Below are 17,282 nucleotides of genomic sequence, written 5' to 3' on the forward strand. Positions count from 1 at the left end.
AAGAGAAAGAAAGAAAGAAAGAAAGAAAGAAAGAAAGAAAGAAAGAAAGAAAGAAAGAAAGAAAGAAAGAAAGAAAGAAAGAAAGAAAGAAAGAAAGAACCCCTAAGAATAAGAGCTAATGGTCTTAGGTGCCAAGCCATCTGATACAAGTGCTTGGTGTATGTACACAGTAAGTATTGGTGGAAGCCTCGTTTACAGATGACAAAAACAAGGCACAGAGGAATTTAAAACTTTGTCCAAAATCATCCAGAGTGGTAAGCGGCACAGCAGGACTTTACACCCAGGCACTCAGGCTCTGGAACCTGTGCTTATTATGAACCTCCACGTCACCCTACCTCACCTCAGAGAAGCCGGGCTGCCATCAACAAATGCCTTGGGGTTCAAGGTTTCCTGGACATGACTCTATCTCCTGAAGAGGTAGTAAGGTGAGGACAGGAAAGATCCAGATTTTGGAGCCCTGAAGATGGAAAAGAACTGGCAGGACCACAAGGTGGTAGCCTTGGGCCACATTAGTGTGAGGGCAGGGAAGATCTGGATTGTGCCAACCTCCACAGGGCCTACTCTGCCAGCCACATCTTGAATTCCAGATTCGTGTGGGTCTTGATGAGTTCTCCTTTCCAAGCTGAACTCACTGAGCAGAATAAAAAGGTGAAGAACACCTACAGTCCTTGGAGACAGAGTGTGATTTAGTGGAAGTAACACTGAACCTGGAAGCAGAGAACGTCCATTCAGGGCTCATTTATAATTGAGATTATACCATCTAGGTTACTGGGCTATGGGAAGGATGTAGACAAGTAAACGTGAGGCCAAATCCAGAAAATGCTTAATAAATATTAATCAAAAACGGAGTCTCACTCTCCAACATGAAAAAAGTAAGTCACGCCCCCTCGAGTCTTCTTAGCATCAGATGGTGTCCCATGGCCTGTGAACTCTTGAGCAAGTACCCTGAAACAGTTGCACCCCAAAGTTAGCATGCAGGCACTCACTTGGCTTGGCATGTGGCTGCATCATTTGCAAAATATATATATGGGAAAAGTCTATCGCACTCATTCCGTGAATAACACAAAGGCCTTGATTTGTTTTTCCACGTGATAAGCATGCGTTAGGTCCAAAATTAACACTGCTGTCTGGCTGGGGTATGTGTGTGTTTTTCCAAAAAGAGAAAACTTCCAAGCTCTTACTCAGCCCTAATCAGAATGTCTAATGCACAGTGTTCGGTGAAGAGGAACCAGGAGACTGGAGACCAAGAGCAAAGGTCTGTCCCCAGTACAGATTCTCAATAAATGTTTCTGACTGTTGAATGGAAAATACAGGAGTGCACACTAGTGCTGCTTCGCTGAGTGGCCTTATGCCAAATTCTTCACCTCTCTGAGCCATACCTTTCTCACGTGTAGATTGGGAATCACATTTCCTATCCTTACGCATTCGGCAGAGCCATGCTACAAGAGAAAATAATGGCTTGAAGAGTGAAAAGCACTAGGGGGATGTCACTTGTAGCTATTATCAGATCTCTTCTTGAGCCAATTAGACCCTGTACATTCTGCATAATGAATTTGTTTTTTCCTATCTACCATGCAGAGCCATTAACTACAGCTTTTTGAAGAAACCATTAATATGAGCCTACATACATTTTAGACCACCATGCAAGTGATTTAAGCCCTAACAGCCTTCTCTGAAGAGAGAGCAGACTCCAAGAGCTCCAGGTCATAGGGCCGACAGAGATGGAAGGCCACTTCAGCTCTCTGTGCCCGTAACTTCATCTCTCACATGGAGGTGACGTGCCTGACTCCACGCATTCTTGGTGAGAATGCAATGAGATAATGTCCTTAAATGTGCCCTGCACAGTGCTTGACACACGCTTGGACAGTCAATAAATTCTTGCACTAAGAGAAATAGTGTGGAGGACATAGTTCAGGCTTTGTAGTCAGACATGCTTAGGGGTTCGAGTGCCCAAGAGCATCTCTGTCTCTTACTAGCTATGTGACCTTGGGTAAAGTTTCTCTGCCCCCGCGACTCAGTATTCACAACTACAACAGGAGGGTAATGGAGGGGCTTCGATGTGTGACTATGGCTAAGCCTAGCCCAGCGCCAAGGGTCACCATGTACAATCTACACTGCAGAGGGTATTGTGAGGGTCAAAGCACCTGGCCTATGAAAGGCACTTGGGAAAGGGCAGCCCTGCTCCAATTCTGTTCCGATTTTGTTTGTTCAGTCATTCCTGGAAAGGCCAGTTGTATTTTGGAGCACTGAACCTCAGCCCTCGGTGGAGCAGGCCAAGCACGTGACAGATGTTAAACAGCTATTCCCAGAGATGTTGGCCAAAAGGCCAAGGAGCTGGAGACCCTTTATTCTCTTCTCTGAAGCACAATTAGTTTGTCACAGCTGACAGATGATGGATGGGTATGCATCAGTCCAAGTGACACCACAGAATCCACCTGACCTTCTGCTTATCATTCTAACCTCTTGCACTCAGCCAATTCTCTTCCACCTGCCACTGGCAACCCCTGCCTCCCTCCACAGTCTCCCCAACTCACCCTCTCCATCCCCTAGCACCTTACGGCATTCCCCCTCACTCACCATCACAGAAATGTGGAGAATGTGCATCTGCTCCTCTACAATCTCTGAAGGCTCCTGGAGCGTGGGCGCCGTGGCCCGGGCCAGCTGCCCGGCACTGCTCATGGAGACGTGGAAATACAAGGTGCCATTCTCGAGCCATTGCTGTCTCCAGTGCACCAGCGAGATGTCCGCCGCGGTGCCAGACATCTCTGTAAGACAAGACCAAAGGCGCTGGGTGAGCGGCATTGCCTGGGCCTTGGTTTTCCAGGGAGGGAAAGAGCCACACATGTTCAGGAGATCAGAAGGCACCTACTTTGGATGCCTTTCCATCCATCAACTTTATGAGCCGGACACCATCGCTTCCATTTGTACGTGGTCAACTGTGGCCAAGAATCTCCCCAAGCCACAAAGTGTAAGAGACAGAATTTGAACCCAGTCTGTCTGGGGTCCTTGTGTATAGCACCATCCATGATGAGGCAATTCAGTCCATTCAATCAAAGTGAGCAGAATCAATCTAAGCAAGAGATTCAAGAGTTTACATTCTCCTGAGGCCATGGAACTAGAAGACGATGAAGGGAAGACATCTCCATCCATGAGAAGAGCAGGGGTTTAGAGTGTGAATTCTTTAAAAGCTGAGTTGGAAGCGTCAGGGCATCACTGCAGAACCCCGGAGCTGGAAAGGCCCAAGAGAACATGTGGCCCAGCCTGGGTGCCTCAGAATTACTCTTTTTAGGAAAGGAGCTTGGCAAAGGGGTTGTTCTGAGCCTATTTCTCCTGCTTCAGTCAGAGAAGCCCCATTTTTTGCTAGTGTATATACTGCACCCCCAGCAAGGGAGTGTTGGCACCAAGTTTCCATGACTTAAAAATACTTCAAAAGTCACTTCCCTACACTAATGTTCTCCCATGACCAAGGGGAAGTTAGAACCTCCTAGGAAGCTACAGTCACCTGACCTCTAAATGATTATTTTAATAGTACTTCCATTCAGTACCAACATAGCCTCTTATTAAATAAGAAGGGTGACAGCATTAGCTTTCAGGAAGTGTCCTTGCACTGGAGGCACCTGGCTGGCTCAGGCAGTAGAGCATGCGACTCTCGAACTTGGGGTTGTGAGTTTGAGCTCCCGCTTTGGTGTAGAGATTACTTAAAAGAAGTGTCCTTGTACCAAGATCATACAATCTTTTCATAATGTTGCCTACTAGAGGGAATATGTCCCTGGAAATGTCCTAGAAGGACAAAGGCCTATCAGGGTATCTTATGAAGAAAGGGGAAGGTTGTTAGGGTTCCAGGACTTCATTCAAGCGAGGGTTACCATAGGAGACGAAAACACTCCATCGTAGACAAGTAGCTGTAATGATGTCTGGAGCTTGGAGCTCTGCACTACAGAGCTGACCTAGGGGTCGTATTCCCATAGTCACCAAAGACCTCCTATACATGTTTGTGTAGACACACACACACACTTAAGGAGGGTTGGTGGGGAAACAGAGTTAGAACTTCGTTTCCAGTCAGCTCTCCCTATGCCCCACTACAACCCCCGCCAAGTCTGGCGACACTGAAGGAAACAGAGTCGCCTTGAAGAGATGATGTTTGCTCACCAAATTCTACTGAATTATTCTTGCATCGTCCACCCCCCATAGACTAACTCCTTGAGGTCCACAATCAACAGTCCTTAGGGAAGAGCATCTGGCACTTCATAAGTGCTATAAAAAGTTAGCTGTTAATATTTATTACCATTATTATTACTAACAGGCACAGGATCTAATTTACCCTTCAGCCGCTCTGAAAAAAAAAAATCCTTGAGACATCCTTGACTGCTTGCTTTCTTTCCCTCTCCTCCTCCAGTCCACCAGGAAATCCTTCAAAAGCCACCCCGAAGTCCCTTCCCTTCTTGGCTCCTCTCTTGCAACCACCTGGGCCAAGGTACCACCCTCTCTTGCCTGACTTACTACAAGCTATTCCTGACCGGACTCCGTTCTTGCCTCTCTGCTCTTCTGTCCACTCCCACACAGGAACCAGAGGAGCCCTGCCAGAACCTGTTAGCTCCCATCAGCCCTCAGCGCCAAACCGTCAACAGCCTCCCACCTCATTCCAAGTAAAAGACAAGGTGGCCAGAACACAGGAGGTTACAAGTCCAAGTGAAAACCTACCTGGGATGCACTAAGAGTTGAGCAGGGCTGGAGACCATCACAAGGACCCTAAGAGCTCACCGTGGGGCGCCACGGGAGAGGCTGGCTGGGTGGCCAGTCTGTGAAGTGGGCCTCTTCCCAGCACCTTCTCTCCACGCACCGCCCCACCTCCTGGCCTCAGCACCCGAAGCCCTGGCAGCAACATCTCTGGCAGCCAGCCAGCTGGGCCGAAGCAAGGTGAAGACATGGTAAATGGCCTTGCTCAGTACCTCACTCGTATTTCTCCCAGGGCATTAAAACCTATAACCAGAGGCCCAGAGAACCCACGGCTACAAGCTGCCTCTGGAAATGGCTGCCTCTCATTCAGCAGCTCCAGAAAAAAAGGACCCTTGTGCCAACAGACCGCCAGGCACTTACAGCGCCACATCTGATCGACACAGCCTGGGACAGGGGAGGCAGAGTCAGTGAAGGAGCGCTGGCTAAAATCTGCACTCTTCACTCCTGGAGCTCTCCCTCCCCAGCCTGTGCTCAAAATCCCACCATTGAAGAAGCCTGTCCTCCTCATGTTCAGATTAGGAAACGGAGGGTCACAGAGGGTGAGTCACTCACTTAAGGCCACTGGTGAATGTATGCCCAGATGGACCCAGTGGACTTCAAGTCCACACAATTTCTACTATGCCGGTAGCTCTTACAACATCTCCTTTTCCTTGACTAAATTAGCCCATGAACCAAAACTAGATTGAGCTCTTTGTTTGCTACAGCGATGAGTGCACAGTCAGCAGACAGTAAACGTTAAATGATAATAACAGTGTGTGAAACACAGTAAATATTGAATCACAGAGATCAGCTCTGGACTCACTCTATTACAAAGGAAGGAAACTGTTGCTGAGGCGGGGAGGAGGGCCATGGAGCCTCAAAGAGAAAACCACCTTGGCGGAAGCAGAAGGCCTGATCATCCATTCCCTCATTCATTCGTTCACTCACTCATTCATTCATTCATGCTTGTGTTTGTTTATTCACTCATTCAACACACTTCATTGAGGGCCTACTCAATTGTGAGTACTTTAGTAGTTCAGAACATGGAATGAAATGAGGCATAATCTTGCCTTCAGGAAGCTCAGTCCTTTCTTTAGTGGCAGAAATTCTACCCACCGCCCATCTGGCATCTCCCTGCCCACACATGCACACACTCTCCATTTATTGTGGCCCAGAATCTGCGCATTACTCTGACTGATCCCCTCCTCATGTGCTCCAGCCCTGCAAACTTACAACCGTTACTCAAACAGACCAGGCTTACTCTTACTCTTGTCTCAGGAAAGAAGGACTCTTTCTCCTGTCTGTCTGGAACTCTCCTCCAGACCCTGCAAACCACTTTCTCCTCGGTGTTAGTCTCCCTGACCAAGTGACACCTGTTCAGAGAGGCTCTGCCAGTTTTAGCTAAAGTTCTCTCTACACACATCACACTCTCTGGTATCCCCTTTACAAAAACTTGTTATAGCACTTATCACTATTTAAATTAATCTTGTGCATTTTCTAAGTTTATCTATTTGAGAGAGAGAGCATACATGAGCGCTAGTGGGGGAGGGGCAGGGAGACAGAGAATCCCAAGTAGGCTCCATGCTGATAGCACAGAGCCTGACATGGGGCTCAATCCCACAAACTGCAAGATCATGACCTGAGCCAAAATCAAGAGTCGGATGCTAAACCAACAGAGCCACCCAGGTGCCCCAATCCCATGCATTTTCTTAAACATGTATTTAATGCCTGCCTCTCCAGGAGAGCAGGGATTTCCTGCCATATCTCATGTACTTTTAAAAGTGCTCCACGCATAACAAGTGCTCAAGAAAAAATTACTGAATTGCCAATGATGAATACATGCACACACACATATCCATAATAAGATTACGGAGGTAGAGTTTAACCTCACTAGAGTATTAAAGAAAGAGTAAGTAAGCTCCACTGGGAATCTGAAGGTGGGACAGGACTCTCCTAGCTTAGAGACAAGGAGCCACTCTAAAAACATGGTGACATGAACGTTGCAAAGAATGGGCAAATATTGTTGGCCTTCAGAGAGAGGAGGCATGGAGACAGGCTGGGCAGTTGGGTATTTCAGGGTACTAACACCGCATGTGCAAGTAGGAGTGTGGTGGGATGTCAGCTGGAAATGTACTTCAGACACAGGGTTAAGGGCTTTGAGTCCCTAGCGACACAGTGTACTCTCTTCTGCATGCGGTCGGGAATCAGCAAAGTACACTTGATCAGAGCGCCAGTCCTTTGTCCATTAAAAACAGGTCAAAGAAATACTAGCATAACCAAGGCCAGCTCCTGAAATTCCCCGCTGATTGATTTTCCAATTGCATTTTCCCCAACCTCTTCCCCTAGTCCTTCCATATAAACATTTCATTGAAGTCTTCAAGTCACATTACAATCAAACTTAAAGCAAAAGGGGGACTAAACGCATTTGGTTGGGAACCAAGACGATTCCCATAAAGGCAGATTATGCTGACATGATGAATATAAAACGAAACAGCAGATATTAAAGTAGGAGAATTGGTGCGCCATGCCTTCCGGCGGTAGGCTGACTCCACTGCCTGCCTCCCTCCCACCTCGGATAGCCTGGTTTTATATTGGAATCATAAAGAAACACAGGGATTGCCTTTTCACCTTTCTCTGTTCTCCCCCCATGGGCTGCAACTCGTGAAATATTCAATAGGCTCAAATCCCCTCAACCACCCGCTAAAGCCAAGTGAGCGGATCAGCCTTCATCAGTGATTCTGGGTAGACCGCCATCCTGCCTCAGCAGCCACAGATGCCTTTCAGCCTCCTGGAAAAGAAATAAAAATTCCCGAAGGCGTGTTGTGCTTTTAATTGGCTTGTTCTTCCTAATCTATGGCACTCATTGTATTTTTATTTAATTCCTGAAGGTCATTATGAAAATAAGCAGCTCTTCTGATCACCAGCCATCTTGGTAACATCTCCCAAGTGGCTAACTAACCCTCCGTCAGCTCCAGCTGACCCTCCAGCAGATTATTCACAGAAGGCCAGAGAGTGCTTCTGATGAGTTTGCAAATGGTCTTTGCTTCGCTGAGGGAAGGCAGACATTACGTGAGACGAACTCACTGCCTAGGTACAAAGAGTTGAGAAAGGTAGAGATGTTAACTTCCATCATCCTTGCCATTAGCTGTCCCAAAATTCATGGGGGCGGGGGTGGGTTATCTCTACACAGCAAGTCCTGCTGAGTGCTTAGGAAATATATCTCAAACACACGCCCTTCCTTTCATGTCTACAATGGTTGCCTTAATGCAGACCTTTATCGTCTCTCTTGTGGAATACTTCAAATGGCCTTGTGCCAGTCAGGGTCTTATCACAGAAGAGAAGACACACTCAGTAAGGTCGCTGAGAAGGGACTGTTTACAAAGACTTTGGAAGTATATTAGTCAGGGTCCTCCAGAGAAATAGAAGCAACAGGATATACATATATTTATATAAGAGAAAAAGACTTATTACGAAGGGTTCGTTTCTATGGTTATGGAGGCTAAGAAGTCCCAAATCTGCCATCTTCAAGAAGGAGAGCTAGTGGCACAGTCCAGTCTAAACCCAAAGTCCTGAGAACCGAGGGAGCCAATGGTGTAAATCTCTGAGTCTGAGTCCAAAGGCCCAAGAACTGGAAGGGCTAATGCCCAAGGGCTGGAGAAGATGGGGTATCCTGGTTCAAGCAGAGAGCAAATTGTCCTTCCTCTACCTTTTGGTTCTGTTCAAGCCCTCAACAGGTTGAGCGATGCCTGCATTGATAAAGGCCTTTCTCCTTTCCTTGGTCTACGGATTCAAATGTTAGTCTCTTCTAGAAACACGCTCAGAGACACATCCAGAAATAATGTTTTACCAGCTCTCTGGACATCCTCTAAACAAAGTCAAATTGCATAAAATTGCATAAAATTAATCAACACAGACAGGATTAAGGTAAACCAGTGATGAAGCACCTCAAGGTTGACAACAGCAAGGAGCTGTCACCACCCTAGGCCCAAAGGGGCAAGGGGAGGGGTATTTATAAAACCATGAAACAGCCACAGTTGTAGGAAAGGGTTGCCAGACAGGAGTTGTGGCCTTCAGTAGAATAACCCAGCTACTGACAAGGCACGGCCCATCATGGGAGTGGTGGGGTAATAAATGCTCCAACCTCACTCTCCTTCTACCTGCTAATCTCTTGCAGGTGCCTTCCATGGGCCAATTCCAACCAAACACCTAAGGCGGAGCAACTCATACAGGTCAGTCTTCCAGGGCCCTCAACAAGGAGGAAAGGGTGAAGAGTGGATCTTAGGGAGTCAGTGGCGACTACCTAGAAGGCCCCAACTGGTATGCCTACCTCCAGGCTTCCTTCCAACCATCATGCAAATAGCTACCAGGATTAAATTTCCAACTTATAAATCTGACCACATCATTCCCTTGCTCAAAATCTTTCAATGGCTCCTGATTCCCCTCAGGATAAAACCTAATTTCATGAGCCCAGCACCTGAATTTCTCCTCTGCCTTACCCCTCTTCACTCCTTTCCCTGCACTTACACATTAAATCTGATCAAATATTTATGTAATCTCCACATATAGTGTACTCTTTCCTAATTCAATGTCTTTGAAGATGCCTTTTTTTTAAGGCCAAGAGAAATCAGTTTAATTTTATAACACATCATTTCGTTGCCTCGACTAAAAATGCTTCTTCAGAGTCTGGGAGACCCTTTCCTACACAACCCTATCCCCTGCTCTGGAAGATTTCCATGACCCCCATATGAGCTAGAAGTTCCTTTACGCTTCTATAAAGAGGAAGTATTGCATGCTATATAATATCATAGACCCTGAGAGACCAACTGCTTGAATTTGAACAACAGCTCCCCTGTGCTCAAGCTGGGGGTCTTTGGATAAACTTTTTACCTTACTTGTGCCTCAGTTTCTTCATCTGTCAAATGAGGATAATAATAGCACCTGCTATTATAGAAATAGAGCTATTTTTCTGCTATTATGGAAATAAATAAAACACCTCATAGAGTTATTTTGAGAATTAAATAAAATAGCACAAAATAGTTTTTAACCTTAATCGGGATCCTCAGTAAGCATTCCAGTTACATTTGTTACATATTACTTCACACACATAATTACAGCATCCTATTTTACCACTGTCTTGGTCTTTGCTATTTATCTATGCAGCATTTGGTATTTACCTATGTTAAAATGTGTTTATACAGCTGACCTCTCTCTTATTGGACACTAGTACAGGGACACTTCAGAGCCATTTGTGTACCTGAGTGCCTGAGACAGTGGCCAAATGCAGGGCAGAAGGCTCCACAAACATGTGTTGAGTTGAACTGAGCTGTCCCCGTATCTGAGTTCAAATGGGCATGGAGAGGACGGAGAGAAGAAATGCCAACTGAGGACAGCAGCGATGGCTTGATTCCCATATAACGACACTACAGAAATTTACTTAACATCTGGCTCAAGTTTAGGCGCCCTGGAGAATGCAAATGAAGAGAAAGCCTTCAAACGTTCAGGGTGTTTGCATTTCTGATGGAGACAGACAAGAAGTTTACACAGAAAATAGATAATCTTATGATTCTGTTTAGACATAAGTATGCGTGTATACGGCTGGGAAGAAATATACTGCAACAAAATACACTGCAACATCAAGAATAGTGCTCTTTAAATGGTGGGATCGGAGGCGATTTTAATCATGATCTGATTCATTTTCCTCTACATTTTCTACATTGAATATATATTACCTCTGCATCTGCTAGAGGCAGATACATGCTCACTTTAAAGATTCATTTAGTCAACCAACCTTTTCTGAGATCTGGCATTGAGGAACTCTATCCTCGGGAGCTTGGGCCAAGGAATGGAGAAAAAGCATGTTATAAATAACTATAAATCAAAGTAGAAAGCTTAAAGGAGAGGAGATGACTTCTGGCTGGATCTAGAAAGTTTCTTTGTGGAGGAGCCTTAAAGGATGGGCAAGATTTCAACAAGTGGCCGTGTGGCAGAGGGCACTGTAAATGGATGAATGGCACAAAGGCAAAAAGACAGGATTGCAGATGCAAAAGGGGGTAGTGGGAGGAAACCAGCAGAAAAAGCAGAGGGTCATCAGTGCAGAGGGAACAGAAGGATATAGCAAGTGTGCAGAGAGGAAAGTAAAGAAGGGGCTGCCTTTACCTATGGGCTATCTCCCAGAAGAATAACGAGTATGAGGCCCCACTTGGGACTCCTTCCTACAATCAGATCAAGCCCTAGTTGGGAGGTAACTGAAGCTCTCCAAATACCATAAATTAAAGTGACAGGATAAATGGATGGCTGATGAATGGGTGGATGGATGGATGGATAGATCCTCGTCTTTCTAACCTAATCGATAATCACACAGTCTGGATTTGTGAAAAGAACACTGAATCTGGAGTCACATGCTGAGGTTTGCGTGATACTTCTCCACCAACTAGCTAGTTTACCTGAGGACAAGTCAGAAAGCCTCTATGATTTTCTTTCTTTATTTGTAAAGTGTGTGTGTGGTGGGAAGGGTCACCTACTATCCTACTTATATCACACCTGACACAGAATTAAGAGAAAACAAAGCCATGCCTAGCAATATGCTTAGAAATCTCGAAAATCTCAGTCCTAAAAGCAAATGCCATCATTGCCCCCATCATTCCAGAATGTAGCTTCCACGGGGCACCCAGCTGGCTCAGTCGGTAGAGCATGTGACTCTTGATCTCAGGGTTGTCAGTTCAAGTCCCACATTAGGCGCAGTAGAAGTTACTTAAAATAAAATTCTTAAAAAAATATATAGCCTCCATAAATATCTTATGACTGTCTAAAATGTGTCGGGCACAGTGCTAGGTCCCGCAGATTAGGTAAATCAGGCTCAGTGCCAGGTCCCACAGATCAGGTAAAAAAAGACCAATTTGATTGCTGCCTTCCATTCCAGATGAATGTTCCTCCATGGCCACTATCCAGCAACAATGGCCATATTTTCCTCTTGCTTCAGTTTCATTCATTCATTCATTCATTTATATATATATATATATACATATATATATATATATTTAATGTTTATTTATTTTTGAGAGAGACAGACAGAATGCGAGTGGGTTAGGGGCAGAGAGAGAGGGAGACACAGAAGCAGAAGCAGGCTCCAGGCTTTGAGCTGTCAGCACAGAGCCCGACATGGGGCTCAAATTCACAAGCTGTGAGATCATGACCTGAGCCAAAGTCAGACACTCAACCGACTGAGCCACCCAGGCGCCCCTCATCCATTTATATATTAATCATTCATTCATTCATTCTTGGTACAAGATTGCGTCTGTCTAGGTAACTGCTGTCCTCAGTCCTTAGCATGCAGTAGGTGCCCAACAAATGTTTGTTGAATAAATGCGTCACTCAACGCACATTTCAGGAGTTCCCTGCCCTCAAGAAAATCACAATCTAGGAGAGCAGGAAAAGGAAAATCAATGAAAGTGACAATCCTGTTGTACCGGTCACGAGAGAGCATGCACAGGGTGTCACAGGAATATATGTGAGGGGTGACTTAATGCTCCTCATTTATCAGGGGTCTGGACAAGTTAAGCAGGCAGAGTCCATAATCTGGACATTTTATAAGTCTAAGCGATCCTGATGTCAGACCAGGTTAAATGCCCACAGGATGCATCACTGAGGTACGTGGATTGGGAGTTCACCTCGGCAGGGTAGGGGGGATAGGGGGTAGAAGATGGAGAGACAGCAGGGGCAGGGATGCAGCCAGGGGAACGGCACTTGGACGAGGATACCCCAGGAGTACCTCAGACCCTCTCCTTCCTCACCCCCATTTGTCAGCTCATCTATGCCTTTGCCCCCAATCTGCCCCTCTCAATTCCTTGGAGAACTGTGTCTTTGGCAAAAACAAAAAACAAAAACAAAAACAAAAAAACAAAAACCTGCTTTCCCTGGCCACCCAGTGGAGATAAATAATACAGTTATATCCAGGTAAATAAGGGAGAGGAAGAGAATTAAGAGTTATTGGCAAGGGAGAAAAGCACATCATTTCAGATTCTATTTGAAAATAGATGGATAGTTGACAGAACTGAATCTTATTACTCCTGGTTACTCTCTCCTGAAGCATTTACCTCCCTCCCTTGCTGCATTTTCTCACCTGGTCTTTCTTTGTCATTTAGCTTCACTATTTGCTCTTGGTTTCTCTGTGTATTTGCTCTCTCTTTCTTTCTTTTCCTTTCTTTGCTTAATGCATCCAAACAATCAATGAATTTTTTTTTCTCCCTCCCCTATTTCACAACATTGCAAATGGATGTGGAGAGGGAGCCCAAAGAATGGGGACAGGGACTAACTTTCACCAACACCCACTCATGTGTGCCAGGCACTCAGCTAGGGGCGGGAAACCCACATAAATAAAGGAGAGAGTAGGACATCCATTGTTCAGCTGTGCTACCCCAGGACTCAACAGGTGACTGGATGCTCCCAAGATCTTCCCTCTAGAGCATGGCAGAGCGGGAATTCAAGCTCTGGTTTCTTGATTCCAAATCCAGTGTTCTCCCCACTGTCCTAACTGGGCTGAGAAAAGGAGTTTGCATATTTGAGTAAAAAGATGGAGGGACCAAGTCCACACCGGGGGTATGCCAGGAGTACCAGGACAGCACCTCCGAGTCAGCCAGGTGCTCTGTCCATATATCCCATCATGATGGAGTCATTTGCGGGGTGAAGTGTTGCTGTTGAGCCCTCTGTTTTTAAAATGAAAATCTCTCCTGGGAGAGGTATATGAAGCGTTCTGTCTTGGGGTGAAGTAAATTTTTAAAACCACTTTGCTCCTTCCTGCTGAGCGACCTTTAGTAAGTTAGGTTTATCTCCCTAAGCGTCACTTGCCTCCTATGGAAAATGAGAGTCATAAAAGCAATCTCTGGGGCACCTGGTGGCTCAGTCAGTTGAGCGTCAACTCTTTATTTCAGCTGAGGTCATGATCTCATGGTTAGTGGGATCAAGCTCCATGCTGGGCTCTGTACTGACAGCGGGAACCTGCTTGGGATTCTCCCTCTCCCTCTGCCCCTCCCCTGCTCTCACAGGCTCTCTAAGGAAATAAATTAATAAATGATCTATTTTTTTTTTAAAGGCAATCTTTAACAAATGTCCCGAGAATTAAGAAAGATGCCTGTTTGAAGGAGCCAGCACTGCATTCAGCACCTGCAAATTCCCTGACAGCTGTCTGTCTTCTCGTCACTCTGCCTATCTCACCACTGTCAAGACAAGAATCAGGTTGTTTCGAGAGCAGTGGGGGACGGCACAGTACAGAATACAGAGAAGGAGGAGGCAGAGGTTAAGTGTCCTGCTTCACTTGGAAATTGTGTCCACGACCCTGTGGCCTAGTCCCTAGTATCCACACCCCCCATACACCCTTTTTAAGTCACCTCTACTGGCTATGACCTGGAATCACAGAAAACCTCACATACAAACGAGTACCAAGTGATGGAGATCGATGATCTAATCCACCATTTTACTGACCAGGAAATGGGGACCATAGAGAGGTAGCAACTTGCCCTGAATTACACAGCCTCATAATGCAATGCTCTTCAAGGATTATAAGGGGGCTTGAGACAAAGATTTGGGGAGGGGGCAGGACAGAGCTTTACAAAAGGTGGAGTCTCCCTGACTCCTAAAAGTGGTTTACCACTAAGGAGGGAGGGTGTAAAATTCCCTGTAACTCCAGCGCTCCCTCCACCCGGCCTAAAGATGCTACCATGATGGCTCTTTAGGTCTCTGTTGCTGAGTCTGACTTGTCAATCCCCAACCTCCTTACCTCAATCCAGAGGTTCCCCATCTGAGAGCCACAGGCTTGGACTCACCCCTGACAGGTAATAAAACGTAACGTGTCAGCAGAGCATGGTACCACGCAATGCTGTGGCCAAGGGAGGAAGAAGGAAACCTGTAAAATCCCACAACCGAACAGAAGCGAAGAGGGTGAACATACCTGCCCCTGACTCCACCAGCTATTTGCAGTAGGGTGGGAGAGTTGGACATGAAGGGATCCCTTCACTTGATTAATTCATCCCAGTGCCAGACGCTGGCCACCCGTTGCCTCTGTATCTGCACCACAGTCCACTGGCCCTGAGCAGCATCACGGCCTCTCCGTTCTCGTCCACACTGCACTTCCTGCCTGAAATGCCCGAACCTCTCCTTCTGCAAAACAGACATCATCCCCCTTCAAAATCTCGCTGAGATGACCCCTCCGAAAAGGCCTGTCCAAGATGCCCTCTCCCTCCTCTGAGCTCTAAGCTCCTCTGGCACGTTTCTACTCCATTCCCTGGTTCACTCACCTCACCAGTCTGCAATTCTCATTTCCTTTGCTAGCTCATGAGACTCTTCTGGGCCAAGAGTGACTATTATCTCCTCTATTTCCCTCTTAGTAGCTCAGCCTTCTTTTTAATAGCAGGTGCTTGATAACTATGGGCCAATGCAAGATTCAAATCAAGGTCCAAGAGGGTGAGACTTCCAACTCCAATTTCACAGATGGGAATACTGAGACACAGTGGGTGGAAAAGTTACTTAGAGACATTGAGACCCAGAAGTGGGAAGAACCAGGTGAAGCCTAAGAATATATGGGTCCACCTGTCCCCTAACCTCACCCCTATCCCACCACAGAACACCTGCAGCATCAATCCGAACAGCCCCAACTTGCCCCAACTTGCATCACATGGCATGTGATGTGGCCAACTCACGGCCAGTCAGCATCCTGTGCCTTGCCTAGGTCTCCAATTGCGTCATTCCCTCCCCACTGCCCTGCCTATAGAAGCATGCCCCCATGCTCTTGTTCACGCGCTTCCCTCTCCCAAGGCTGTTTTCGTTCTTTGTTGCCTATGGATCTTCAGGACTCAGCTGTAAGTAGACCCAACAGTCAGCAATTCGTCCCCTCACGTCTACACCTGTGCAATGTGACACTGCAGATCCCCATCAAGAGGTGAGTCTATCCCTCTTCCCTTCGAATCAGAGTTGGCTGCCGGACTTTCTTTGGCCAAAAAGACAATGCCAAATATGACACAAGCAGGGACTTGAAAAGTGTCAGGGTTTGCTCTCTCTTGCCGCACTTGGAAGCCCTCAAACTGCCATGTGATGGAGCGTGGGATAACATGCTGGGTGATAAGGGAAACACAGCCCATTTTCCCAGGTGGAGAGAAGCCTTCCCGGACCATCAGCTCCTGGAAAAACCGCCAGCTGACCACAGACACATGAGAAAGCCTGGCAGAGATCTGCCAAGGCCAGCAGAAGAACTTAGCTCAACTAAGCTCAGCCCAAACCACCAGCCCCACGTAACTATGAGCTAAAAACCCGCTGTAAGCCATTAAGTTTTGGGTGTTTTGTTACACAGCCACAGATACCTGGAAGAACAACTCAATGTCACTCCCTTTGTGAAGCCTCCCTGCCCCCAATGCTGGGGTCGGGAGCCCCTCTTCCTTTCACTGCTGTGCTTATCACACTGTATTGTAATCACTGCTTTGGTTATTTCACACCTCACCTACCCTCTGCTCCCTGAGTCTCCAAGCTTCTTAAAATGAAAGGCCTGCTCTCCCTTGCTGCCTGCTATCTCCCTAACACCCAACTCAGAGTAGGTGCTCAATGGGCATGTGCAGAACAGAAGGCATGGCCTCAGAAAACTCTCCCCCCCCCCCCCAGGTGGGGTCCTGCCACATCGTCCTCAGCCCCATCTCCTCCTAATCAAAATCTCCATGGCCCTGATTTGAGAGAGTGCGTGGGTATGGACTGGCTCCCAGCTGCACAGCTTCGGAAGCATAATCTGCCCCTATATTCCTTAAATAAGCCCCGTGCCTGTTCACGGTGGCCTTGATTATTATTCAACCTCTACTCCATTACCCTTATTTATAACACTGCGATGGAGCGCAGCCCCAGGCCGGTGGCGGGATGATTACAGGACGCTTTTGACTTGCAATTCCACACCATTCAGTCCAATTTAGACCCGCCACAGATGGTGCCCTGTGGCAGGCAAGGGACATGAGAGGATACCAGGCTGGAGGTGGGGAGGAGGGAAGGACCCTCTTGATTTTCTGAGTGCACCAGAGGAGAGTGAGGAAAAGGCTCAGACTGTCCCCAATGTCCTTCATGACCTGAACAGTGAGCACCTGAATGATGGCAAATCATGCCCTTCTCCAACAGCGTGGGGCACAAGAACTCCTGTGACCATTACTAGACATCTCTCTCTTTTTTTAATCATTTGATTTAAATGCCAGACTCCCCAGTGAGATGATGGGATGCTGGTCCCATACTGCCAGGCTAACAGTCAGGAAAGACGAATTCCACTCTGGTCTTGGCTCTGTGACCCTACGGGAGGCACTTGTACCCCTGGACCTCAGTCTTCTCATCTGTCAAATGGGAGGACTAATTTGTCTCCTGACTCCTTCCCTAGGTCACTGCAGAAAATAAAGGGAAATATTTATGAGAAGGTACTTTGCATAAAACATTCTCTGGGCCACGGTCATAGTTATGGCTCATGCTAATCAACCTAATATAAGATGTCTGGAAAACCAAAACTACATGGCTCAAAGGGAAAGGCTAACATCCCTCCCATTTTATTTTTTTTT

General features: G+C 46.7%; 1 protein-coding gene across 5 annotated transcripts in view; it reads right to left on the reverse strand.

The window, feature by feature from the left end:
• The window catches only part of ASTN2 (astrotactin 2), an 882,793-nt gene that overhangs the window by 752,115 nt on the left and 113,396 nt on the right, over window positions 1-17,282 (reverse strand). For all 5 annotated transcript variants that reach the window (XM_040482114.1, XM_040482112.1, XM_040482113.1 and 2 more), the window contains exon 2: window positions 2,578-2,765. In XM_040482114.1, coding sequence (XP_040338048.1) covers window positions 2,578-2,763 — 186 coding nt within the window. In that variant the 5' untranslated portion in view covers window positions 2,764-2,765. The remainder of the gene's footprint in view (window positions 1-2,577; window positions 2,766-17,282) is intronic.

This window comes from Herpailurus yagouaroundi, unplaced genomic scaffold (assembly GCF_014898765.1).
Source record: "Herpailurus yagouaroundi ecotype Mexico unplaced genomic scaffold, PumYag 160, whole genome shotgun sequence".
NCBI lineage: Eukaryota > Metazoa > Chordata > Mammalia > Carnivora > Felidae > Herpailurus > Herpailurus yagouaroundi.